We start from the raw sequence: 26,415 nt of genomic DNA on the forward strand, positions 1-26,415 counted from the left end.
CTGGGCAGCAGCAGTACCTGTGTGGAAGAAAGGCCTGGAAATCTACTTCCATATCTTGCATGAAAACCTTATGGACTGTATGGTCCATGAGGACATGAATAGTTGGACTCGACTAAACACCTGAACAACAAATACCGGTGATTCTGATCCTGTGGCAAGCAACTCACCTCCTGCTACCTTTTCATCATCAAGAATTCAGAGTATGAAGAAAACCTCGTTGCTTGCCTGGTTTCTTGCATTTCCTGAACTCTTGAAGAAGCTCAACAGCATCACACTTGATTAGCACTGCATCCACCTCCTTAAGCATTCATCCCCTTTCCCACTGGCTCACGACTGCCCAATGTACCACTGACAAAATGCACTGCAGTTATGTGCCGCAGCTACTCTGACAATACCTCCCAAGCAAGGCAATCATCCTCTGCAGGTTCCCCTTGGAGTCATATGTCACCCTGACCTGTAAGTGTATCACTGCGCATTCATGGTCACTGGTTCTAAATCTAGAAGCTCACTTCTTCCCAATGGCACCTTCACCAAAAGGGCTGTAGAGACTCAAAGTGGCTCAATATCTCCTCTGGGGCAATTAGGGATGGGTAAAAAAAATAATGGGCTTGCCACCAGTGCTCAGGATCAGAATCAGGATTATTATCACTGACGGATGTGTGAACTTTGTTGTTTTGCAGCAGTAGTACAGGCAATACATTTTTAAAATTACTGTAAATTACAATAATATATAAAAATAAATCATGCAACATAGTGAGGTAGTGTGATTTAAGAAGTGTAGTCACTATTATAATACAGGGAATATCAGCCTGTACCCAACAAACTCCCCCGATCTGTACAGTGGGAGTAATCAGATGATCAATTTTTAGTGACGTTGCTTAGTATAGCAAGACGTTTGTAAACACATCTACTTAGCAAGCAGGAGAGTCAGTGTATATGGAAAGGATATTTCCTATAGTGGGGAGCCTAAGACCAAAAGGCACAGCCCCAGAATAGAGGGATGTCCATTTAGAACAGAGATGAGAAGGAATTTCTTTAGCTAGAGAGTGGGTGAAACTGGAATTTATTACCATAGACAATTGTGGAGACCAAGTCATTTAATATTTAAACAGAGATTGATAGGTTCCTGATTAATAAAGGTATCAAATGTTACTGCTTGAGAGGGATAAAGAATTAGCCACGATAGAATAGCAGAGCAGACTCAATGGGCTGAATGGCCTAATTCTGTTTCCGTGTCTTATGGATCATGGGAATTTCCACCAACCAACTTGAATTTCTTTTCCAAAAAATACACCAACCTGAATTGGAAATCTGTAGAATTCTTTGCCACAGATGGATGTGGAGACCAAGTCATTGGGAATATTTAAAGCAGAGGTTGATGGGTTTTTGATTAGTCAGGGTGTCAAAGGTTACAGGGAGAAAGCAGGAGAATGGGGTTAAGAGGGATAGTAAATCAGCAGTGATGGAATGGTGGAGCAGACCCGATGGACCGAATGGCCTAATTCTGCTCCTATGTCTTTGGTCTTAATAGGCAAGATTGGGCCTGAGTTTAATATCCTGTTTGAAAGAGGTCTCCCTGGCTGTGCAACACTTGTCCCCATCACTCTGGGAATGGCAGCCGAAGGCTCCAACCTCCTGGGGAGAAATGTACCACCTGACCAGCCTCGAGTCTAAAACGTGGAACAGAGCAGAAATCATTTCTGACTTCATTAACTCATGTTGGTCACGACTGTGCACACATGCCACCAGCCTGAAAGATTACTTCCATCAAAGACTATTTACTCTTTAAAAATATCATTTTGATTTGTAGTAAAGCTCAGTGACGGACAGGAGGTGAGGAGAGGATCTTCAGTCTAATCAACTAGGCAGTTCTTTGGATTTTTTTTTAAGAGACTGCAGGCTGTTTTCAGATAATAAATCAGACCACCAAGATCCATTACTTGAGATAATGAAATTTAATGGCAAAATCAAGTGTTCAGTTAAATGAAATAGAATGACTGTCCTAAGTAAACAAAGCAGTGAAATAAAATTGAACTCCCTAATATATTTGGGCCTGATACTGGGGAAGATTTCTCCCTGGAAAAGATGTATCAATCCAAGAGAGATGGAACATGGATTTTTCCGCGTGGCCACAGCTACGTGCAGTTTTGAGTCTGACTTCAGAAGAGAGTTTGGGTACCAAGATCAGGGAGTCCGACAGAAATCCAGGAACATTCCACAATCCTTTTTGAGATCCCTTTTTCCCGGATGTTTCGTTGTCACCTTCCTCCTTTACATCGCATCCCTTCTTCTTAATTGAGAGAACCCCTTGCATTCCTTCGAGACTGAGTTTGACTTAGTCCTATTTCATACTTCGGGTTCAGTGACTCAGATGGAAACTGCAGGCTCTTCCTCAGATGAGGCAGGGATGACTGACCAGGTAGATAATCTGTGAGTTGATGCACTCCTTCCACCAACTGTAGACTTCTATGACTACCAGGTTCTCAATACCATCCCAAATTCCCTTCCTCCACTTTGAGTGGCCAGGAGCCAGACATTCCCCTGAGAAAAGGTGCATTTCATGAAAAAGGCACGTTCTTGAACCTTTTTCTTTCCCCACCTGTTTGACTCTTCACATGACAGAACTTGCAGTAGTGTCTGTTCTTGGAGACTCGAGTCAGACAAACAATGTGTATTGCCTAAGGAACACCTTTCATAACCTCAGGAAGTCCCAAACACTTCCCATGGGTAAATCAGAACATTCTGAAATTACAATCACTGAGTGTCAAAAGGAAGGAAAGAAAAAAAAGAGGTCAAGAAGGAACGCGGTAGAGGAGAAAGTGCACAAGCAGGCATGAAGAGTGAAACTCGTGCACAACTCATCTATATTCAATACTTCTCTGAATTCTCATCATTAAAACATCTATTCATCATGTTAATGCATTCAGGGGGATAAAGTCTATAGGCCGTGATAGCAGTTAAGCACAAGAGATTCTGCAGGTGCTGGAAATCCAGAGTAACACACACAAAATGCTGGAGAAACTCAGCAGGTCAGGCAGCATCTATGGAAATGAATAAAGAGTTGACATCTTGGGCCGAAACCCTTGATCAGGGCGTGGCTTTTTATTCCTTCCCATAGATACTGCCTGACCTGCTGAGTTCCTCACAGCATTTTGTGTGTACTGTATAACAGTTCAGTAGCTGATTTAGAGACAGATAGTCTATTTCTGTATATGATTCAACCTTAGTAAATAAGAACACATTATATGATTAAAATAAGTAAGATGTAGTTGTAAAGTCCAAAAGATTCAATGTTAAAAAATTAAATGCTGAATCAGAAGTTAGATTATGGGAGGCCATTTGGCTTACTTTGCCATTGCTGGCACTCGTTCCTCCATCGTGCATCTTAGTCACTAAGAATGTCAGAAGTTTGTCACAGTTGATTGGGATGCTCCAATGGAAGAGTTTAGATTCCAAGAGCCGGTTGCTGATTTGGTTGGATTTCTGTGCAGTTTGTTCAGCCCATTCTTCCCACAAAATAATGGGAAGAATCCCATTAGGCCTCAATTCCAAGGTTGTCAGAAGGTCAATGCCAATGAAGTTGGCCTGTTTATCATCTGAAGTAAAGAAAGAAGAAACATACAGCATTAGAATGAGTTGTCAGTCTGTAGAATATAACTGTCACACTGCATCTTTGGACCCAAGTGCAGGATCACACAGAGATTTGGAAGGGTTAAATAAATCTAGGAATTTTTTTAACAAAACAGAATAGTTGAACTTACAAGGTCTTGGATAACTCAGCCAGAACCACACAAGGCAAGGGTCAAACACTGCCCCTTTAAATACACTCCAGGGCACGAAAGAATCTGTGCTCAGTTGATAAAACCCCAGAGTCTAATATGTAATTATTCTAATAAGAGACTAAAGTCCAAGGATACTTAATTGGTCACCTGCAAAGTCTCAGAGAATTAATTGAAAGTAATCAAGGACAATTGCAATTTAAATGTAAATTAGAGAAGATCCAACAATAACACAAAATAAAACATAAAGTGCAACAATATAGAATACCTGCAAAGTCTCAGAGAATTAATTGTAAATATTCAAGGACAATCAGTCAGTCTGGAAGGAGCGGTATCTGTCTCTTGTTAGACAGAGAGAGAGAGAGAGAGAGAGAGAGCGAGCCTGAGGGATGTCAAAATGTTGAAGTGAACAAGTTTTGATGGACTGTAGACCATGGTCTCTCTTCGAGGGCTTTGCTGTTGCTTGCATGGTGGGTGGTGGGAATGCTGATGCTTTATGGTAGAATAATTTGGGAGAGGGGAAGGGGGGGATAGTTGATGTTGTTTGCTGCTGCTTGGGTGTGGGAGAGGCAAGCGGCTTTGGGGTTCTTAAAGTCTTTTTTCTGCCATTCATTCTTTGGGGCTTTTTCTTCAGTTTTGAGGGTGTCTGTGGAGAGTAAGAATTTCAGGTTGTGTATTGTATACATTCTCCAATATTAAATGGAATTATTGAACTGAAGAAGACTGAACAACACATAAAAATCCCAAAGCGCAACAATACAATTAATAAAACACAGAGAATACAAAAAAATCCACAACAAAAAAGCTCATAGCCCTCAGAATAATGTACCGATGACCCAAGGTCGTGAGAGAACCCCTGCCCCCCTACAGCCAGCATCTGATGGCACAGGACTATCTGGATGTAAATAATGGAATTCTGAAATGAAGTCAAGATCCAAAATATCCCTGGAAGAAAGCCAACACCGTTCCTCTGGACCATATCCCTCTCAGTCTACCAAGTATTGTAGATGTCCCCTTAATTTCCTTGAATTAAGCAGTTTCATCCTCTTGATCCTTGGTGGGAGTGGAGGCTTGGGAATCAGGGCCGAGGGGCTACAATGTAAAGGTTTCAATTTGGATACACAAAAGCAGAGATGAATTCTCACAGAACGGGGAAGTTGTAACTTGTATGTTACCGGGTTAATTTTCCTAATGACTTTAAAGGGACTGATAAAGTGAAGGGCTAGGTGGTATGATTCTAGTTTGAGTGGAAGGTCTTTAGTTGAAGGCCAGACCTGCTGACCGATATAGAAAGAGGGATCTAGCCGCCTCTTTCTGTTGGCCTGTTGCCAGGCTGAACTTGCTTCCAGAGTCCCTTTGGCCTTCAGTCACCTTTATTTGCACCTTGGAATAAATTGTTCAGATGAGGGAACACCAACCTCAGCCTCCTGATCAGAGAAGAGAGGGAGTTGCAACCCAAATTGACATTCAAGAGGGGTCACACCCAATGATGAACGTTGTGGGCGAAATCGCCCAGACTAAACGGTCACTCCAAGAGGACGGATTACCGCAAACTAGGCAGCAAAGAGTTTGCTCCAGGTCCTGGTTTGTTGTGCATTATTCTCTATGGATGGAACCCCAAGGAAAGACCGGACTGCCGGAATTTTGAGGTGAATTGAGGACCTCTGAGAAAACGTGGAAAACCTGGTGCATGATCGTTCCTGTGTTCTCTCAGGTTGAAGGTAGCTTTGTTAAAAGAATGAATTGCAAGCCTTTGAAAACATATCGACCACAACTAAAATAGTGTTAAAGAAACTGATCTAGAGAAAGGTGAGACCAGGGGTGTGAAGGAATGGGTAGAGGTTGAAGTAGGCCTTGAGGAGGAGAAGTAGCATCTTCGTAAAGAACACATATGTCACAAGCTTAATGTCCTTATATATACCGGCCCACCAGTACCTACCTTTAATGAACTCTACAGTCCGCAAGACACCAGAGTGACCTGTTATCTTAAGTGTGACCCCAGCTAAGAACCCCAGGTCATAACTCAGGCGTAACAAATAACCGACCGAGGGACCTCCTTCTGCAACCTGGTTAATCCCTTCTGGTGCTTGTCTAGTTTAGGAACCTACACCCTACAAGAAGGGGGCCATTAACCTTTTGCCAAATATAAGGGATTCCAAATTTTCCACTATATCTGAGGGGGACCCGAATTGTCTCAATAATATATCACGTTTCTGATTTTTAGACCCAGGACGATATGTTATAATAAAATTAAAACGATTTAAAAACAATGACCGGTGTGCTAGCAGGGAATTCAGTCTTTTTCACATCCTGAATATAAGCTAAGTTCTTAAGGTCCATCCAGATGATGAATGGGTATCTAACTCCTCAAGCCAAAGCCCTCACTCCTCTAGTGCCAACTTCACCACCGAGAGTTCTTCATCCCTGATGTCGTAATTTACCTCAGCTGGTGACAGACGTCTTGAAAAATAGGCATAGGAAATTAACCGCAAACCTCCCTCCTCCATTAAATGTGTTTTTGGTTCAGCACTTCCAACATGGTAGCAAGTATGGATCATGTCTAGAAATGAAGTTTGGTTCCCTATACACAGCCTGGACCAGTCAATCCTATTCCTAAATCTTTCCAACTCCGCATCACGCATTCTAATCTCACACATGGGAATACCCAACTCAAGAACCAATTAAGACCATAAGATATAGGAGCAGAATTAGGCCATTTGGCCCATCGAGTCTGCTCCACCATTCTATCATGGCTGATTTATTTTCCCAATCAATTCCATTCTCCTGCCTTCAAAGTAACCTTTGATGCCCTGAGTAATCAAAAGTTATGAACATCCGATTTACATATACCCAATGATTTGGCCTGTGGTGATAAATTCCACAGATTCACCACCTTCTGGCTATAGAAATTCCTCCTCATCTCTGTTCTAAAGGAATGTCCTTGTATTCTCTTCCTTACTAACCAAATGACAACACAGGAAACCAACATGTGTGCCACATGTAAATACAGGTCTGTCATTCATGGCCTCCTCACCCATCCTTCCATTGGAGACTAGGAAATCAATAGATTATAAAATATAAAAGTAAGCCCTTAGCCTCCTGGCACTAATAAACCATAAAGATATTCATTTGATTAGTGTCCCAACTACCATTCCACCTCCAAATGGCTCTGTGGCAACTTGCCAAAGTTCTTTGGTAGCATCTCCCAAAGTTCTTTGGTAGCATCTCCCAAAGCTAGCAAGCGAGATCAAGTACAGTATTGTAGTAGGGACAGGATATTCAGAGTACGATGATGGAGGAATGAGCATGTTGTAGAGAGATAAAGGAGACCCAAACAGATTGGTAGCAAGCAGCAAAAGTCTGCAAAAGGCTTGAATCAAGCCACAATCTGTAGTACAAGGTGAACTGGAGTAAACTCATTTCTGGATACCAGCCTACCAACAGTTTCTTAAAACTCCAGGACAGAAGCTCGCCATTGTACATACAGTACCAGGTAAAAGCAGAACTGCACACAGCCCACATCAAACATAGGTGCTGAAGCTTGATATTGCAAAAGGCTTACTTCGCTCTATGTATAGGATGGCGCCGTAGCATATTGGTTAGCACCACGCTCTACAGTACAGGCGGCCGGGATTCAATTCCTGCTGCTACCTGTGAGAGGTTTGTACGTTCTCCCAAACACCATCTGGGTTTCCTCCAGGTGCTCCAATTTCCTCCCACAGTCCAAAGACAAACCAGTTGGTAGGTTTATTGGTCAGTGTAAACTGTCCCATGATTAGGCTAGGATTAAATCGGGGGAATTGCTGCATGGTGCGGCTTGAAGAGCTGAGAGGGCTTATTCCACGCTAAATCTCAATTATAGACAAAGAAAAAGTATACACAGCACATGTGGGATAGAGATAGTGGGAGAAAAATAGACAGGAAATAGTATAAGATTAATAAAAGCTTTGGATTGGGGAATATTCATTTTAGGGCATGTGACCCCCTTTTTGACATCAGCTTGTAATAAAGAGACTGTTTGTTCTGAAGTGAATTGAAAAGGGGTTGATGTGAATTCTTTACGTCTACAGGTATGTTGGAATGGAACCACCTTAATCTCCCCATTTTAAAACACATTTCCTCTCCTCCTTTGCCTCTGGCTAGGATCTTAGCATTTCCTATTCAATAGCTGTTTGGGGAGACCTTGATGGAAATATGGGCAAGGCTTCAAGAGCTATTCTGTCCTCTTTCACAGAAGCAAAAATGGGAGATGTGGGCAGTAAAGCCAGAGTTGCCGGCATCTAGAGAACTAAACAAACTACCTTTGAATCTCAACGACAACCAGTACTTACCATGCCACACTTTTCATTACTTCTTCAGTAACCAGTGCGTCCACTTTTGCTTTGATTCAGTAGCGGGCGCGTACCGGACACTGTTAAGTTTTTCCATGCCCAGTGACTTTAGCACACATGCTCGGCGATGACTGAATGTTTCAAAGCTGTATTTGCCATGGTATGCCCCAAAGCCACTTGTACCTGTAAACAGGCAGAACACTTACCTTTGCAAGATTATGCATTATTTGTAAAAATTGCCAAAATACAATTCAGGACACATCCCCACATCACTTTACAAGTTGTACACAATTTACATAATATTCACATGACATCAATATCTGAAATATCAATATTTCTTTCTGAAGCAAACCATTAGTGATATATGTGAGTTTTTAGACATTTTGCACCCTTACAATATGGTCTATAAACTCCTCCTAACCATGTACTTATTCAAATATCTTTTGTATGTTGTTATGATAACTGCATGAACCACTTTCTCTGGCAATTCATTACCTATATATCACCACACTCTCTGTGTGAAGTAGTTCCCTCCAGGTGCCTTTTAAATCCTCACATCTCAACTTAAACCGATGTGCTCTGGTTTTTATTTCCCCTTCCCTGAGAAAAAACTGTGTATATTCACCTTTTCTATGCCCCATGTGATCTTGTACACCTCTACCTTATTCCAAGGAATTAAGTCCCAGCCTTCAACCTCTCCCTATAACTCAGGCCCTTGAGTCCTGACAGTATCTTTGTAAGTGTTGTTTGTACTCTGGAAACCCATTGCTGAATTCCCTGGATCTCCCTTCCCCAGGAACGCTTGGTGCCTCTGGGCCTGTGCTCACTGGAGTTTAGAAGAATGAGAGGGAATCTCATTGAAAGTTACTGAATATCGAAAGGCCCAAGATAGGGTGGATGTAGAGAGGATGTTTCCAACAGTGGGAGGGTCTAGGACCAGAGGGCACAGACTCAGAATAGAGGGATGACCCTTTAGAATAGAGATGAGGAGGAATTTCTTTAGCCGTAGGGTGGTGAATCTGTGAAATTCATTGCCATGGATAGCTGTGAAGGCCAAGTCATTGGGTATATTTAAAGCGGAGGTTGATAAGTTCTTGACTAGTAAAGGCAGGTAACGAGGAGAAGGCAGGAGAATGAGATCAGAGGGATAATAAATCAGCCATGGTGGAGCAGATCTGATGGGCTGAATGGCCTAATTCTGTTCCTATGTCATTGGTCTTATCATTACTAGAGACATAAATTATTATGCTGCTACAGTGTAATTTAATCCCTTTAAGATCGATGTACAAGTTAGTAAATAAAATCTGACTGATTTGAACCAGAGGTTATTTTGCGCTGTAGCAGATTGAAAGATGCCTCTGGGTTCAGCTTGTGATACAGAAGTGCTATGAATTCTGGAGTGTTGCAATATTTATTTAGAAGATAGAAGAGCTGTTTTCTAGATGGACTGAGTGGCCTATTTCATCCATAAGACCATACGATATAGGAGCAGAAGTGGGCCACTCGGCCCATCAAGTCTCCTCTGCCATTCAATCATCCATATTTATTCTGTGATCCAAGGTCACAAGGAAAATCGAGTAAACTGGTATAATCAGTATATCTTTAAAGTGAGAGGAGAAAGATGCAAAGGGGATCTGAGGAGCATGTTCCTCCACACTGATAGTGCTGGGTATGTTCTGGTAGGGATAGGTACAATTACCATATTTAAAAGGTATTTTGGCATGTACACGGTTAAGAAAAGTTCAGAAGGAAGTGGGCGAAACTCAAGCAAATTCGTTTAGTGTAGATAGGCTTCTTTGTCAACATGGATGAGTTGGGCTGAAAAGGCTGTGCTCTAAACCTCTATGACTCTATGTATTAAAAAGGGGAGGGGGCAAAAAGTAGCTATAGTCCTATACTGGTCAATCCCATTGATCTTCTGAACTTGGGCAGTACAAGAGCAAAGATGGTCCTCTGTTGAATAATGAGTAATGAATTGTAGCACTCTTCCATGGGAACAAATAGTAAGCTTTCTTTGCTAATTCACCCATCACTATTCCTACTCCAGGTATTCCAAAGAAGGAGAATAAAGTGGGAGAAAGCAAACCAAATGAGCAACTTTACAATATAGGAAGGGAAAGGCAGACAATTTGTCTATGGCAAGGTTCCATGAATGGCATTTCAGAAAAAAAAATTTCCTCTAATTTATTGCATCGCATCTTTCATAACGACTGATCTCGGCTACCTCAGCTGAAAGATGTACTAATATACTGAGGCTGGTGTAGATGGACAACCTGTTGAACCAAAGGACCTATTTTTGTGCTGTACAAATCTATAAATCTACTGCTTCCTTACAGGCCCTGGTTTGTCCCTGGAGAAACATATTCCCTTTCCTTCCCAGTGCAGCCTGTCAAGTCCAACCTATGAACTGGAGGCTCAGTGCATATCTTGAACTCACCCACGCCTCCAAACGGCAGAGTGTGGAGAGTATAATGAATGAGGCAGTCGTTGGCTGTGACTCCACCACTGGACGTCTTTGTGATCATCTGCTTTATCAACTGCATAAAGAAAAAGAGGAACATGCAAAACACAATTAGAACATGCACTGCCTGGTTAGATCTATCCCAGAGCTGGAGATTAGCCACTGTGCACCCTTTCCATCATCGCCTTGAGCCACTCCAACATTGCAAGGCTTTGGACAGGAGCATTTACATTGTGAGCCAAAGCAGGAGATGTTGGGTTTCAGGATGAAGGATCAACTTTATTCACCATATACTGTACATTTACATGTATTAGGAATTTGTTGTGGTGTGTTGGCGAGATATGCCACAAAATCAACAACATTCAATAATAATCAAAAATTATATTAAAAATGTTAGAGGTTATAGTACAGATAAAACTTCTGTTATAGTACAGATATAATATGGAATAAAATACGAATAATTATGTAAATACCAGCATGTAAACAGCTTTATAAAAAGTTGTTTAAAGTGTTTACAGTGCCTATACAAACATAGAACATAGAAAACCTACAGCACAATACAGGCCCTGTGGCCCACAATGCTGTGCCAAACATGTACTTTAGAAATTACGTAGGGTTACCCATAGCCCTCTATTTTTTTAAGCTCCATGTACCTATCCAGGAGTCTCTTAAAAGACCCCATCGTATCCACCTCCACTACCATCGCTGGCAGCCTATTCCATGCACTCACCACTCTCTGTGTAAAAATTTTACCCCTGACATCTCCTCTGTCTCTACTTCCAAGCACCTTAAAACTATGCCCTCTCATGTTAGCCAATTCAGCCCTGGGAAAAAACCCTCTGACTACTCACATGATCAATGCCTCTCACCATCTTATACACCTCTATCAGGTCACCTCTCATCCTCCACCGCTCCAAGGAAAAAAGGCCAAGTTCACTCAACCTTTTCTCTTAAGGCATGCTCCCCAATCCAGGCAACATCCTTGTAAATCTCCTCTGTACCCTTTCTATAGTTTCCACATCCTTCCTGTAGTGAGGTGACCAGATCTGAGCACAGTACTCCAAGTGAGGTCTCATCGGAGTCCTATATAGCTGTAATATTACCTCTCGGCTCTTATAACTCAATCCCACAATTGATGAAGGCCAATGCACTGAATGCCTTCTTAACTACAGAGTCAACCTGCGCAGCAGCCTTGAATGTCCTATGGACTGGGACCCTAAGATCCCTCTGATCCTCAACACTGCCAAGAGCCTTACCATTAATACTATATTCTGCCATCATATCCTACCAAAATGAACCACCTTACACTTATCTGGGTTGAACTCCATCTGCCACTTCTCACCCCAGTTTTCCATCCTATCAATGTAACCTTCGACAGCCCTCCACACTATCCACAATATCCCCAATCCTTGTGTCATCAGCAAATTTACTAACCCATCCCTCCACTTCCTCATTCAGGTCATTTATAAAAATCACAAAGAGAAGGGGGTCCCAGAACAGATCTCTGAGGCACACCACTGGGCACCGAACTCCATGCAGAATATGACCCGTCTTCAACCACTCTTTGCCTTCTGTGGGCAAGTCAATTCTGGATCCACAAAGCAAGGTCCCCATGGATCCCATGTCTCCTTCCTTTCTCAATAAGGCTTGCATGGGGTACCTTATCAAATGCCTTGCTGAAATCAACATACACTACATCTACTGCTCTACCTTCATCAACGTGTTTAGACACATCCTCAAAAAATTCAGTCAGGCTCATAAGACACGACCTGCCTTTGACAAAGCCATGCTGACTATTACTAATCATATTATCCCTTTTCAAATGTTTATAAATCCTGCCTCTCAAGATCTTTTCAATCAACTTACCAATCACCGAAGTAGGACTCACTGGTCTGTAATTTCCTGGGCTATCTACTCCCTTTCTTGAATAAGGGAACAACATCTGCAACCCTCCAATCCTCCAGAACCTCTCCAGTCCCCACTGATGATGCAAAGTTCAGTGATGGGGTGATGGATGGGGAGGGTTGTGAACTAGAATGGTTGATCAGATCAACTTCCCTGGGAGAAGAAACTTTAAAGATGGCATGATGTTTTTGTTTTAATAGCCCTATAGTGCATTCCAGAAGGCAGCTTTTGGAAAAGGCGGTTTGCAGGATAGGAAGTGTCCACAATGATTTTCTTGCCCATTTCTTTGAAGGGGTTAATTACCAAGAATTTTAATATCATCAGCTTAAGATGATAAAAGTGATTCGGCAAAGGAAAGGGAAATCCAGTGGATAAAGTCCAGTGGGAAGTCTAGTCCTCCCACTCTAGAACAAGAGTTGTGATCATCCATTTCCAGTTAAATGACATCTTTAACAGAGCAAAGGTCTTCTTAGAGCATTGCTAAATAGAATTTGATTGTTATTGCAGAAATATTGTCAACCCTACTTCTTCCACAAAGCTACTTTACAGCAGCAGGGTTATGGACTTGCATGATAAACGTCTAAGGTTAGGATTTACTACACAGAATGCAGAAGAAATTGCCCCACCCTTTCTATCTCCATCTCCCAAATGAAAAGGCCATGTTCAAATTAGCTTTACGTTTGCAGTTTGTGGGAACATTTATGTTCAGCCATTTCCTTATCACTGCAGGGAGGCTATCAGCTCTAGGTCAGGTACTTTCTCGATGGGAGGAAGGCAAGAAGAATGAGGAGGTTCTTAGATTTCAAACGGGTCTTCTGACACAGCAGCTTTATGGGCTGATCAGGACTGAGAGACTATCCTCTGGACTTAAAGAAATAGGCTTGGAGGAAACTAGGAATAAAAAGTGATCTCCATCAGGCTTCTTCTCCCGCTCCCTTCCATCCCAAAGTGGTGAAACCCTGTTGTGATAGTGCCCTTCGGCACCACGGTCCCTGGGAACTCACCCTACTCATTTGGACTCTGGCAGGTGTGTGTCCCTTGTCTGTTATCAAGCAGTGATTACAACCAGGGACTCACCTTTATCCTTTGCTCTGATCATGCCCCACTGCGCGATGAATTAAGGCTGAACCCTTTTCCTGGTTAATCTCTCTCAACCAATCGTGGGATTAACTGGCTTCTAAAGTCTCGTCCTCCCACTCTAGAACAAGAGTTGTGATCATCCATTTCCAGTTAAATGACATCTTTAACAGAGCAAAGCACTTCTTAGAGCATTGCTAAATAGAATTTGATTTCAAGCCACATTTGGAGGTGTTAGGGATGAGACAGAAAGCTTGCTCAGAGATCTGAGCTTAACTGAGCATCTGGAAAGAGCAGAGGGGGAGATGCTTAGGGAGGAATTTGCAGAGCTTAAGGTTTGGGAACTGAAGGTGCAAGAAAGGGTGGATAATGTAGCAGGATCCTCTTTTGAGTCAGTATGGGTAGAAGTCAGGAACAGGAAGGGAGGAGTTACTCTACTGGGGGTATTCCATAGGCCCCCTGGTAGCAGCAGAGATACCGAGGCGCAGATTGGGAGGCAGGATTTTGGAAAGGTGCAAAAATAACAGGGTTGTTATCATGGGTGACTTTAACTTCCCTAATATTGATTGGCACTTGATTAGTTCCAAGGGTTTAGATGGGGCAGGGTTTGTCAAGTGTGTCCAGGATGGATTCCTGTCACAGTATGTTGACAGGCCGACCAGGGGGAATGCCATACTAGATCTAGTATTAGGTAATGAACCGGGTCAGGTCACAGTGGGTGAGCATCTGGGGGACAGTGATCACTGCTCCCTGGCTTTTAGCATTATCATGGAAAAGGATAGAATCAGAGAGGACAGGAAAATTTTTAATTGGGGAAGGGCAAATTATGAGGCTATAAGGCTGGAACTTGCGGGTGTGAATTGGGATGATGTTTTCGCAGGGAAATGTACTATGGACATGTGGTCGATGTTTAAGGATCTTTTTGCAGGATGTTAGGGATAAATTTGTCCCAGTGAGGAAGATAAAGAATGGTAGGATGAAGGAACCATGGGTGACAAGTGAAGTGGAAAATCTAGTCAGGTGGAAGAAGGCAGCATACATGAGGTTTAGGAAGCAAGGATCAGATGGGTCTATTGAGGAATATAAGGTAGCAAGAAAGGAGCTTAAGAAGGGGCTGAAAAGAGCAAGAAGGGGGCATGAGAAGGCCTTGGCAAGTAGGGTAAAGGAAAATCCCAAGGCATTCTTCAATTATGTGAAGAACAAAAGGATGACAGGAGTAAGGGGAGAACCGATTCGAGATAAAAGTGGGAAGATGTGCCTGGAGGCTGTGGAAGTGAGTGAGGTCCTCAATGAATACTTCTCTTCGGTATTCACCAATGAGAGGGAACTTGATGACGGTGAGGACAATATGAGTGAGGTTGATGTTCTGGAGCATGTTGATATTAAGGGACAGGAGGTGTTGGAGTTGTTAAAATACATTAGGATGGATAAGTCCCCGGGGCCTGAAGGAATATTCCCCAAGCTGCTCCACGAGGCAAGGGAAGAGATTGCTGAGCCTCTGGCTAGGATCTTCATGTCCTTGTTGTCCACAGGAATGGTACTGGAGGATTGAAGGGAAGCGTATGTTGTCCCCTTGTTCAAAAAAGGTAGTAGGGATAGTCTGGGTAATTATAGACCAGTGAAGTGAGCCTTACGTCTGTGGTGGGAAAGCTGTTGGAAAAGATTCTTAGAGATAGGATCTATGGGCATTTAGAGAATCATGGTCTGATCAGGGAAAGTCAGCATGGCTTTGTGAAGGGCAGATTGTGTCTAACAAGCCTGATAGAGTTCTTTGAGGAGGTGACCAGGCATAAGGATGAAGGTAGTGCAGTGGATGTGATCTACATGGATTTTAGTAAGGCCCTCCACATGGTAGGCTTATTCAGAAGGCATGGGATCCAGGGAAGTTTGGCCAGGTGGATTCAGAATTGGCTTGCCTGCAGAAGGCAGAGGGTCGTGGTGGAGGGAGTACATTCAGATTAGAGGGCTGTGACTAGTGGTGTCCCACAAGGATCTGTTCTGGGACCTCTACTTTTCGTGATTTTTATTAACGACCTGGATGTGGGGGTAGAAGGGTGGGTTGGCAAGTTTGCAGATGACACAAAGGTTGGTGGTGTTGTAGATAGTGTAGAGGATTGTCGAAGATTGCAGAGAGACATTGATAGGATGCAGAAGTGGGCTGAGAAGTGGCAGATGGAGTTCAACACGGAGAAGTGTGAGGCGGTATACTTTGGAAGGACAAACTCCAAGGCAGAGTACAAAGTAAATGGCAGGGTACTTGGTAGTGCGGAGGAGCAGAGGGATCTGGGGGTACATGTCCACGGATCCCTGAAAGTTGCCTCACAGGTAGATAGGGTAGTAAAGAAAGCTTATGGGGTGTTAGCTTTCATAAGTCGAGGGATAGAGTTTAAGAGACGTGATGTAATGATGCAGCTCTATAAAACTCTAGTTAGGCCACACTTGGAGTACTGTGTCCAGTTCTGGTTGCCTCACTTTAGGAAGGATGTGGAAGCATTGGAAAGGGTACAGAGGAGATTTACCAGGATGCTGCCTGGTTTAGAGAGTATGGATTATGATCAAAAAATTAAGGGAGCTAGGGCTTTACTCTTTGGAGAGAAGGAGGATGAGAGGAGACATGATAGAGGTGTACAAGATATTAAGAGGAACAGACAGAGTGGATAGCCAGCGCCTCTTCCCCAGGGCACCACTGCTCAGTACAAGAGGACATGGCTTTTAAGTTAAGGGGAGGGAAGTTCAAGGGGGATATTAGAGGAAGGTTTTTCTCTCAGAGAGTGGTTGGTGCGTGGAATGCACTGCCTGAGTCAGTGGTGGAGGCAGATACACTAGTGAAGTTTAAGAGACTACGAGACAGGTATATGGAGGAATTTAAGGTGGGGGGTTATATTGAGGCAGGGTTTGAGGGTCAGCACAACATTATGGGCTGAAGGGCCTGTAATGTGCTGTACTATTCTATGTTCTATGTTCTAAATGGTGATTGGTCTGTAGCATTCATTATTTCAGGAATGGCAAGCACAAGCACCAGCAATGAGCAGAGACAACAACCTCACCTTCTTGTTGTGGGAGAAGACATAGAGAGCCAGAGGCTTGTCCCGCTTGTTGATGAAAGCAATGGCCTCGTCCACACTACTGACCGTGACAATGGGCAACACCGGCCCAAAGATCTCCTCCTGCATAATCTTGGAGTTAGGATCCGCGTCAGTCACAACTGTCGGAGCTGAGCAAGTTAACAAGAGGCTCCGGTCACACACGCAAAAGATGTGAACTGTTGCTGAGCTGATTAAAACCATGCCAAGGCCCACCTGAGCCTGTGTTGATCCACCTGCCCTCAGCAGCTGGTTGTGGTTGCACTGGGTCAGTCTCTGCCAGGTGCCCATACAGGGGGCAGTTCTCCACTCAGCACCTCCCTGGTGTAGCGCATGTAGGACTGGCAGGTGAATGGAATGGGTCTCCTTTCACTCCTGACCTCAGCATTGTCTTAGATAGCCACCAAAGTGAGGATGTGTGTAACCATTAGGGACGTACAGACAACATGTTAAACCTCACTCTGTCCTCCCACTGCTTCCAATTCTGCGTCTCCCCTCCACCAGTGCTGACCCACAGCTCAGACCCTTTTCCAGCTGCCACCCCTCTACGCCAAACCTAGTCTGGACCCTGCCCGAATCGTGGCCACAGCCAGGAGGCAGACCGAACAGACAACTGCACAGCCATTTCTAAAGTCACTGCTGGTGAAATAAGAACTGGAGATCAGACAAAATGATCTCCCCATTGTTGTAACTTGGGAGATCAGAGGAAGGCCAAGGACTCTCAGAGGCAGTCACTCTCCAGGGACGGTCAAGGGCAGGGGCTCTTTCAGAGCAGAGCAGGAAAGAGAAACAAACTCCCACCAGGGACTAGAGAAAGCCAAAGTCATGGATGAGGGAAGGAAATCAGCAGGAATTATTTCTGGTTCATTTCCTCAATAGGACAATGACCTGGGCTGTGCCTTGCTAATCAGAGTGTGAACTCATAAATATTGGCTTGATAAACCAACAGCATACATCGTTACACTGGTACTTTGCTCCTTGTGGTACGGTGTCTGTGTGGTGTAGTAGAATCAATGATTACACGACCTCCCACAGCCACAAGTACCTATGTAGAGATCTCCTTCGTCATTCTGACCGCCGTACACCACATTCGCTCCCTCCAGCAAGGACATAATTCTCCGAAAATGTCGCTGGTTGATGATTCGTCCATAGTCCGGGGATGTCTGGGGGTTGGATCCATAAAATTCCTAGAAGAAAAGGAAACAGGAATATTAAAACAATACTTTAGTGGTCAAACCATGAGGAAACAGTCTAACGCAAAGGATCAATGGTACCAGAGGCTGGGAAGGATAAACAATAGACCACTGCCCCATCACCAAAACTAATCTCTTAAGTGGAAGACAAAGTACAGACTGCACTCAACATCTGAACTCAAAATCCTAAGTTGGAGGCCCGTTGTCTGCAAGTCTGTGACTCCAGGGCCAAGGGCCGCAGGCTCAGGGTTGGAGGTCTGTCTGAGTAGTGGGTGGATAAGTGGGAGGGTGAGAAAGGGGTTGTCTTGTAACATTATTGTTGTTGTTGATTGTGCTGTTCTGTTGAACATTGTGGGCATGTTATGTTGGCGCCGGAATGTGTGGCAACACTTGCGGGCTGCTCCCAGCACACCCTTGTTAACACAAATGATGCATTTCACTCTATGTTTTGATGTACATCTGATAAATAAATCTGAATCTGAATCTTCTTTAGCATTTCATGGGACTGAGAATCCGAGTTCCATTTTAAGACCTGCCATCCTAGCCCAGACTATGTCTATATATGACAACAGTTCCACACCTCATCACCACCCCCAACTACTGTTTTGAAATGGAATAGCAAGTTGCTGGGCTCATAAAAGTTCTGCCACAGACTCAGGGATGAAGCCCAACAGGAGATGTACAGATGGACAGGAACCCTGACCTTACTCACAACAACCAAATATCTGCATGAAAAGGTGAGTGGAGAAACTGGGGATCCAGCTACCAGAACAAATTCACATCCCATCAAGGATCTCACTCATCTTGCTAAGCTTAAACGAAAGCACCCCCCACACCCAAGTAGGTCAGATGCTGTTTGACCTGCTGTTCCCCTTTGCACTCACTGCAGTAGTGGAGCTGATCTTCTCTGCCACTTTATCTTGGATACTTTTGTCACACAGGATGTAGTCCGGGGCGATGCAGGTTTGGCCACAGTTAACGTATTTGGCCCATGCTATACGCCTAGAAAGGACAACCAGTTATTCATAAACAACCCCTTCTCTTCTCCTCACCTTCCCATCTCCCCCTTCTTCTCTTTCTCCCATTGTCCACCATCCTCTCCCCTATCAGATTCCTTCTTCTTCAGCCTTTACCTCTTCTTCTTCTTTACTTCTTCCACGTATCATCTCCCTGCTTCTCACTTCATCCCCTCCCCCACCAAAACACCTTTTCCCTCACCCAGTCTCACCTATCACCCGCCAGCTTGTACTTCTTCCCCTCCTCATCTTCTTTCTCCTTCCTTTCCAGACCAGATAAAGGGTCTTGCTTGAAACGTTGAATATTCATTCCCATGCAAGGATGCTGCCCGACCTGCTGAGTTCCTCAGCATTTTGTGTGCGTTATTCATAAACAGCCAAAGGTGATGGCTGAAAAATTCAACCTCTGCTCTGTTCAACAAAGGCTATTCGTCACTTAATGAATCCTTCTGCCCAGAGGTTTCCTCATGCCGAGCTAACTAACCTCTCAGCAGTCATATTGAAGCAAAGCTGTCTCTACAGTGTTACAAATGTGACATTTTACACATCCCTCCCCCCCCCCCCCCCCCCACCACCACAGGGACCTGCAGGCAACGTCCAGATTGCAGTCCTTATCGATGTAGCACGGGCTCTTCCCGCCGAGCTCCAGGGTCACTGGCGTCAGGTGCTTGGCAGCGGCCTCCATGACAATCCGGCCGATGGTAGCACTGCCCGTGAAGAAGATGTGATCAAAGTGAATGCTCAGGAGTTCAGTGGCCTCCTTTTCCGCTCCGTTAATTACAGGGTAGAGCTCCTTGAAGAAGGAAGACATTTGGTTCAATGAAAACAAACCAGCCCGATGAGCTGTGCCTCAACTTGCCCGGAAAGCCACAGTTAGACTGCTGCCTTCTCATCAAATTATGTGACATTAAAACAAGAGCTCCCATCCACCTGGTGTGTATAGCTGATTAAAGCAACACAAATTTGGAACCAGGAACAGTTTCTTTCACAACTCATTGATCCATCAAACATGCACTGGCCCCAGCCCACCACTCCCTTCTCTATACCGGTGACTATCACAACTTCCCCTTTCTTCTTTATACAGCATTCTCCCTTCTTCACTCCTAATGCAAGGTCCTAATCTAGGGTTTGAACCTGAAACGTTGACCTCCCCCCACCCAAATCTTTCCCAATGACGCTGCTCACCCTACTGTGTTTCTCCAGCAGATTGTTTGCCACTTCAGATTGTGGCATCTGCCGTCCCTTGTGACCATCAAAGGAATGTGAAATCAAAAAGAAACAGAACTTTAGGTCGATGACCCTGCAACAGAACTAGGAAGAACTGGAAGATAAGTAAGTTGCAGTGAAGTGGGAGGGAATGCACGATCAGCAGGAGAATCTCTGAAGAGTGATTGTTACAGATGGTGCTGAGAGAGGAATGAAGGACTGTTTATTGCAGCTGCTCTGTCTGGAGGAGTGGAAATAGGGGGGAGGGTGAGGAGGATGACAGGGGGAAAGGAAATGGGGGAGCTGTGAGATGAAGGAAACAGCCAGTAATGAAACTAAAATATTTTCATCTCTATGGAGAGAAAAAATGGTGTTAATGTCACAGGTTTATAACCTTACTTCAGACAGGATGGGTAGGATGGTAGTGTAGCAGTTAACATGACGCTTTACAGTGCCAGTGATCAGAGTTCAGTTCCTGCACCTGTAAGGAATTTCCACATAATCCACATGACAGAGTGGATTTCTTCCGGGTACTCTGGTTTCCTCCAATTTTTCAAAGACATGAGGTTTGGGATACTGAGTTGTGGGCATGCTAAGCTGCCGCCAGAAGCACGGTGACACGTGCAGGCTGCCCTCAGCGTATATCAGACTGCATTGGTCATTGATGCAAATGGTGCATGCCACTGGATGTTTTGATGCACAGGACATTTGACAAATAAAGCTGATCTATCTAATCTAGATAGTTTGAAAGCTGACTAGAAATGCTGGTTATGTGAATAATTGAACAAGTTATTAACCAGCCATTCAGTAGTTTCAAACTGTTTTATGAAGACTCACTGCCACCTTCCCAAGACAGTCATGGATAGTCAGGAAATGGCCATATCACAAAGAAAATAAAACACAAGAACATAGGACACTAGAACAGAATTAGGCCATTCAGCCCATCAAGTCTGCTCTGCCATTCCTTCACGGCTGATTTACCATTACTCTTAACCCCATTCTCCTGCCTTCTCTCCATAACCTTTAATGCCCTGACTAGTCAAGAACCTATCAACTGCTGCTTTAAATATACCCAATGACCTGGCCTCCACAGCTGGCTGTGGCAATGAATTCCACAGATTCACCACCCTCTGGCTAAAGAAATTCCTCCTCATCTCTGTTCTAAAGGGACATCCTTCTATTCTGAGGTTGTGTCCTCTGGTCCCAGACTCTCCCACTATAGGAACCAGCCTCTCCACGTTCACTCTATCCAGGCCTTTCAATATTTGATAGGTTTCAATGAAATTCCCCCTCATCCTTCTAACTTCCAGCATTAACCATTTCACTCCCAGGATCATTCTCATGAATCTTCTATGGACCCTCTCCAATGCCAGCTTTTTTAGATAAGGGGCCCAAATATTCTGAACAGTAAGTTTTTGGAGCTATCAGATATAGATCAATAGTATCTTGTGGGATTGGTTACAAAATGAAACAATGGCCATCAGGCTGAAAAATATAAAATTGGTGTAGTGAAGAAAAGTTACTGCATTATGTACCATTAACAGCAGAGATGGATCAAGTGAGTATAGATGGGTGCCAGAGCCGCTTTTATGAACAGTGAAATTACTTAAAATAGTAGTTTATTATTTCCACCAGTCCTTTGCTGTTGAATTATACAGTATAGGAGCACTTAAAGCACCTCCAGAACATATCTACTCAGCTGTGTGAAAACTGAACATGCTACAGATACTTGGGAGCTAAGAGCTGGGGGCAGGAAAGTTTTCAGCTGCAATCCCTTTAGGCTCAGGCACAAACTATTCCTGGATGGACAGTGCAATCTATCATCTTTTTAGTTACTATTGGCTTTCCCATTGTTACTGTAAGAGGTGATTAAGCTGTTAAGATGTGCATTAAATTAACACGTAGTTAAAATTTTAAGCTTCTGCTAAACTGTTAATACGTACGTGACTAACTGCTTGTAGCCAAAATGCTGAATTCCAGACATGTAACCATAAAGATGGTGAAGTAAGTTACTGATAATAAAATAAAGGATGTAACGGTTGATCGTGGGTCCTAACAAAAGACAACCCTAAGTATGGCATGGAAAAGTACTGAGCTCAAAATTGTGCACCTCCTAGCTCTTCTGAGCCGGGAGGGGAGGAGTTAAGAGAGACATATAAAAATCTGAACTGTGTAAGGCTCGGGGTTCCTTTTTTTTAAGGCACCCAGCTCTGCAGACCTGTTCTAATAAACTTTGTTTCCTTGAATTTGTCCTTGGCCATTATTCGGGGGCAGGACGTTTCTGACAACTTGGGGGCTCGTCCGGGATCCACACTCCGGCCGTGAGGGGGGTAAGGAAGGACATCGGAGAAGGTGTACCCTGCCGAGTTCGGCAGTCCCTGATTCCTTGCTCATCGCCCCGTGCGGCTTGAGTGAGTGATATCCGGCGGACTCAAGGAAACAAAGAGGGGTTGTCGAGGCAGTCGAGACAGTGTGCGATCGAGTAATTCCTGTGCACAGGACCCAGGTAAGAAATTAAATTCCTGTAGAGACGTAGTACACAAGAATCGTGGAGCTGCAGGGTTCCTGCAGGTAATTTCTCCTGTAGAGACGTAGTGCACGAGAATTGTGGAATTACGGGGTGCCTGCAGGTGGATTCCTGGGCAATCGCGGGAATACAGGTTCCGGAATTGGACAGGAGTGACCGAGCTAGGTGGGTCACATTCAAATTAAATTCCTGCAGAGATGTAGTGCACGAAAATTGTGGAATTACGGGGTGCCTGCGGGTGGATTGGAACCGGGCAAGTCCTCGAGATGGGGAATGAGGGGTCTAAACGAGAAAAGGGTAAAGGAAATCCAGGCGCCAACGATGAAAAATACCCCGGGGTACCCCCTGATAGTCCGTTGGGATGGATGTTAGAAAATTGGAATTACGGGAGGCGAAAAGGGAAGTCAAAGAAAAAGATGATACAGTACTGTGAATTCTGGTCCCGCCAGCCGATCCAAGGGTCGGCTGTGTGGTGGCCTAAGTTCGGGTCTAGCGAGGATTGGGTACAACAAGCCCTTAATCTGTACGTGAATTCAAAACCCAACGTTAAACCCGAAGAAAGTGATTATGCCCTATGCTGGTTACCAACGACAAATAGTTATAAGTTGAAAATGATAAAGGAAGGGGAACAGAAAAAGAATGCATGGGAGGTGCTCGACCATCTGCCGCCCCCCTATGTGCCCCCTACCGCTCCAGAAATCGAGGACCTCGAGGAAAGGGGAAGTGAAAATGAGACGGCAGCTGCAGCTGGAGGATATGCAGACCAGGGTGAAGTGCAAACGGAGCGCGCAAAACTGCAGGTTACAGGAGCTAGGAGGGTGCAAACCAGGTCACAGACAGCTGAAACTAACAAAGAGGAAGTCGGACAGACCAGCAAACTATTTCCTCTGAGAGAAGTGCCCATGGGGGGAGAAGTTGGAGGGACGGGGTATGTTAATGTTCCCCTGACTAGTACTGAAGTACGGAATTTTAAAAAGGAAATGAAAGGCCTATTTGAAGACCCCATGGGCCTGGCTGAACAGTTGGATCAATTTCTAGGACCCAACACATATACCTGGGATGAAATGCACTCAATTATGGGAACCTTGTTTTCCACCCAAGAAAGACAAATGATAAGACAGGCGGCCATGGTAATGTAGGAAAGGGAACAGCCAGGCCAAGCAGAGCCGCAACAGAAATTCCCTCTTGTGGACCCAGGCTGGGATAAGCAAGGAGGAGGGCTAAGGAAGGCTTTAAGATGTTTTCACTGCAACGAAGAGGGACACTTCAGGCGCGAGTGCCCCAGATACCGACGGGAAGTGCGCTCGTATGCCTATGGGATAGTACATACCTTTGGGAAGATATGGAAAGAAAGAGGACTGATAACGGCCAGGGGAAAGGGACTGGCACATGAACAAATGAAAAGTATGACACTGGAAGCCCTGGCCTTACCAACTGAGATTGCAGTAGTACATGTACCCGGACACCAAAAAGGGTCAACACTTGAAGCGGTGGGGAACCGTCTAGCAGACGGGGAGGCCAAATGAGCAGCAGTTGAAGAACCGATCCAACTCCTGACCTTGATACCAGTGAGGGAAGGACTTACTAAACAACCAGTGTTTACTCGAATGGAGATTGATAACATGAACCAACTAGGAGCCCAAAGTGACGCTGATGGTAAATGGACGGTCCCTGATGGGAGACAGGTACTAAATAGATAGATAGATAGATACTTTATTCATCCCCATGGGGAAATTCAACTTTTTTTCCAATGTCCCATACACTTGTTGTAGCAAAACTAATTACATACAATACTTAACTCAGTAAAAAATATGATATGCATCTAAATCACTATCTCAAAAAGCATTAATAATAGCTTTTAAAAAGTTCTTAAGTCCTGGCGGTAGAATTGTAAAGCCTAATGGCATTGGGGAGTATTGACCTCTTCATCCTGTCTGAGGAGTATTGCATCGATAGTAACCTGTCGCTGAAACTGCTTCTCTGTCTCTGGATGGTGCTATGTAGAGGATGTTCAGAGTTATCCATAATTGACCGTAGCCTACTCAGCGCCCTTCGCTCAGCTACCGATGTTAAACTCTCCAGTACTTTGCCCACGACAGAGCCCACCTTCCTTACCAGCTTATTAAGACGTGAGGCGTCCCTCTTCTTAATGCTTCCTCCACAAAGAAGAGGGCGCTCTCCACAACTGACCTATAGAACATCTTCAGCATCTCACTACAGACATTGAATGACGCCAACCTTCTTAGGAAGTACAGTCTACTCTGTGCCTTCCTGCACAAGGCATCTGTGTTGGCAGTCCAGTCTAGCTTCTCGTCTAACTGTACTCCCAGATACTTGTAGGTCTTAACCTGCTCCACACATTCTCCATTAATGATCACTGGCTCCATATGAGGCCTAGAAGTAACCCGCAACATCCTCCAACAGTTGCACCATCAAACCCACTGGGGAGTACAGGCCATGTGTGATACAATTCTGAGGGACTATGTATGCAAAGGAATATACACACTGGCCCAGCAAGAGGTAATTGGATGCCCGACCTGTCAGCGAATAAACAAGAAAGTGATGCGATCTACTCCAAAAGGTGGCCAGCCTCTGGCTATGAGACCGTTCCATAGAGTCCAAATTGACTTTACCGAGCTACCCCCAGTGCAGAGATGGAAGTACCTGTTAGTAATAGTGGATCATTTTACCCACTGGGTGGAAGCATACCCGACTACCAAAGCTGATGCGCCTACGGTAGCCCGGATACTACTTGAGAACATAATCCCCAGATGTGGGATCATGGGGTCCATAGACTCTGACCGGGGGACACACTTCGCCTCCAAGACGCACCAGTTAATTTGTGATGCACTGAGTATCCAATGGAAATACCATACCCCGTGGCAACCCCATAGTTCGGGACGAGTAGAAAGAATGAACAGCACCCTAAAGGCACAACTGACCAAGTTGATGTTGGAAACCAAGCTACCATGGACCAAGTGTTTGCCGATCGCTCTCCTGAGAATACGTACAGCGCCCCGGAAGGACATAGGAGTATCTCCTTATGAAATGCTCTTTGGACTGCCATATTGGAATAAAATAGAGGGGTATCCCACACTACAGGGGGGTGATTTATTTGTAAAGAACAATTTACTGGCCTTGTCCCGTTCCTTTGCAGAACTGCGGAAAAAGGGTCTCTTGGCCCAGACTCCGCCGCTCGACTTTGCTTTACATCAGATCGTGCCTGGAGATTGGGTTCTGGTAAGGACCTGGAAGCAGGAGAAGTTACAGCCACAGTGGGAAGGTCCTTTCCAGGTCCTGCTAACAACAGAGGCGGCTGTACGGACAAAAGAAAAAGGGTGGACACAAGCATCCAGGGTAAAAGGACCGGTGAAGCCCGAAAGCCGCACTGAGTGGACCTGTGTTCCCGGTGAAGAACTGTTGGTGGTGAAGCAAAAAAGGCAGCAAAAATGAACTCTATGTGGACTGTAACATTATTGACTGTAATATATTTGATTCTATATGTCGGGGAAATTGAAGGGGAGATGTGACAAGTGTAGAACCATGGTACGAGTGGGGCAGATGGTGTTCCCAGGATCATTTGTGTCCCACTCGCATGTGAATGATCGATGCTATGATCTAAGCAAGAGAGAAACATGTTGGGAGAATAGTAAACCTTATTACCAAGTCTATAATAAAGGATACATGGGACAGGGGGGAATCATGAGAAGTCTCAGCTGTCCCAGGAAAGACCGGTGGTTGTGTATAAACAAGGGAGGGCAGTGGGACATCCCATCTACACTGGTGAAGGAACATGTAGATAAGGTAAAGGAGATTATAATACAAAATGAGAAGAAA

At 44.4% G+C, this 26,415-nt stretch overlaps 1 protein-coding gene across 4 annotated transcripts in view; it reads right to left on the bottom strand.

Moving 5' to 3' along the window:
- Window positions 1-1,936: 1,936 nt before the first annotated feature.
- Window positions 1,937-26,415, bottom strand: part of LOC140731621 (aldehyde dehydrogenase family 3 member A2-like) — a 40,816-nt gene continuing 16,337 nt past the window's right edge. For 3 of the 4 annotated variants that reach the window (XM_073053193.1, XM_073053191.1, XM_073053192.1), the window contains exons 5-12: window positions 25,712-25,894; window positions 19,430-19,638; window positions 18,714-18,831; window positions 17,682-17,823; window positions 16,601-16,767; window positions 10,548-10,647; window positions 8,111-8,293; window positions 1,937-3,596 (exon numbers count right to left, since the gene is read on the bottom strand). In XM_073053193.1, the coding sequence (XP_072909294.1) occupies window positions 8,127-8,293; window positions 10,548-10,647; window positions 16,601-16,767; window positions 17,682-17,823; window positions 18,714-18,831; window positions 19,430-19,638; window positions 25,712-25,894 (1,086 nt within the window). In that variant the 3' untranslated portion in view covers window positions 1,937-3,596; window positions 8,111-8,126. The remainder of the gene's footprint in view (window positions 3,597-8,110; window positions 8,294-10,547; window positions 10,648-16,600; window positions 16,768-17,681; window positions 17,824-18,713; window positions 18,832-19,429; window positions 19,639-25,711; window positions 25,895-26,415) is intronic. The other variant, XM_073053194.1, reaches the window with a different exon arrangement.

Source organism: Hemitrygon akajei, chromosome 8 (genome assembly GCF_048418815.1).
Source record: "Hemitrygon akajei chromosome 8, sHemAka1.3, whole genome shotgun sequence".
Lineage (NCBI taxonomy): Eukaryota > Metazoa > Chordata > Chondrichthyes > Myliobatiformes > Dasyatidae > Hemitrygon > Hemitrygon akajei.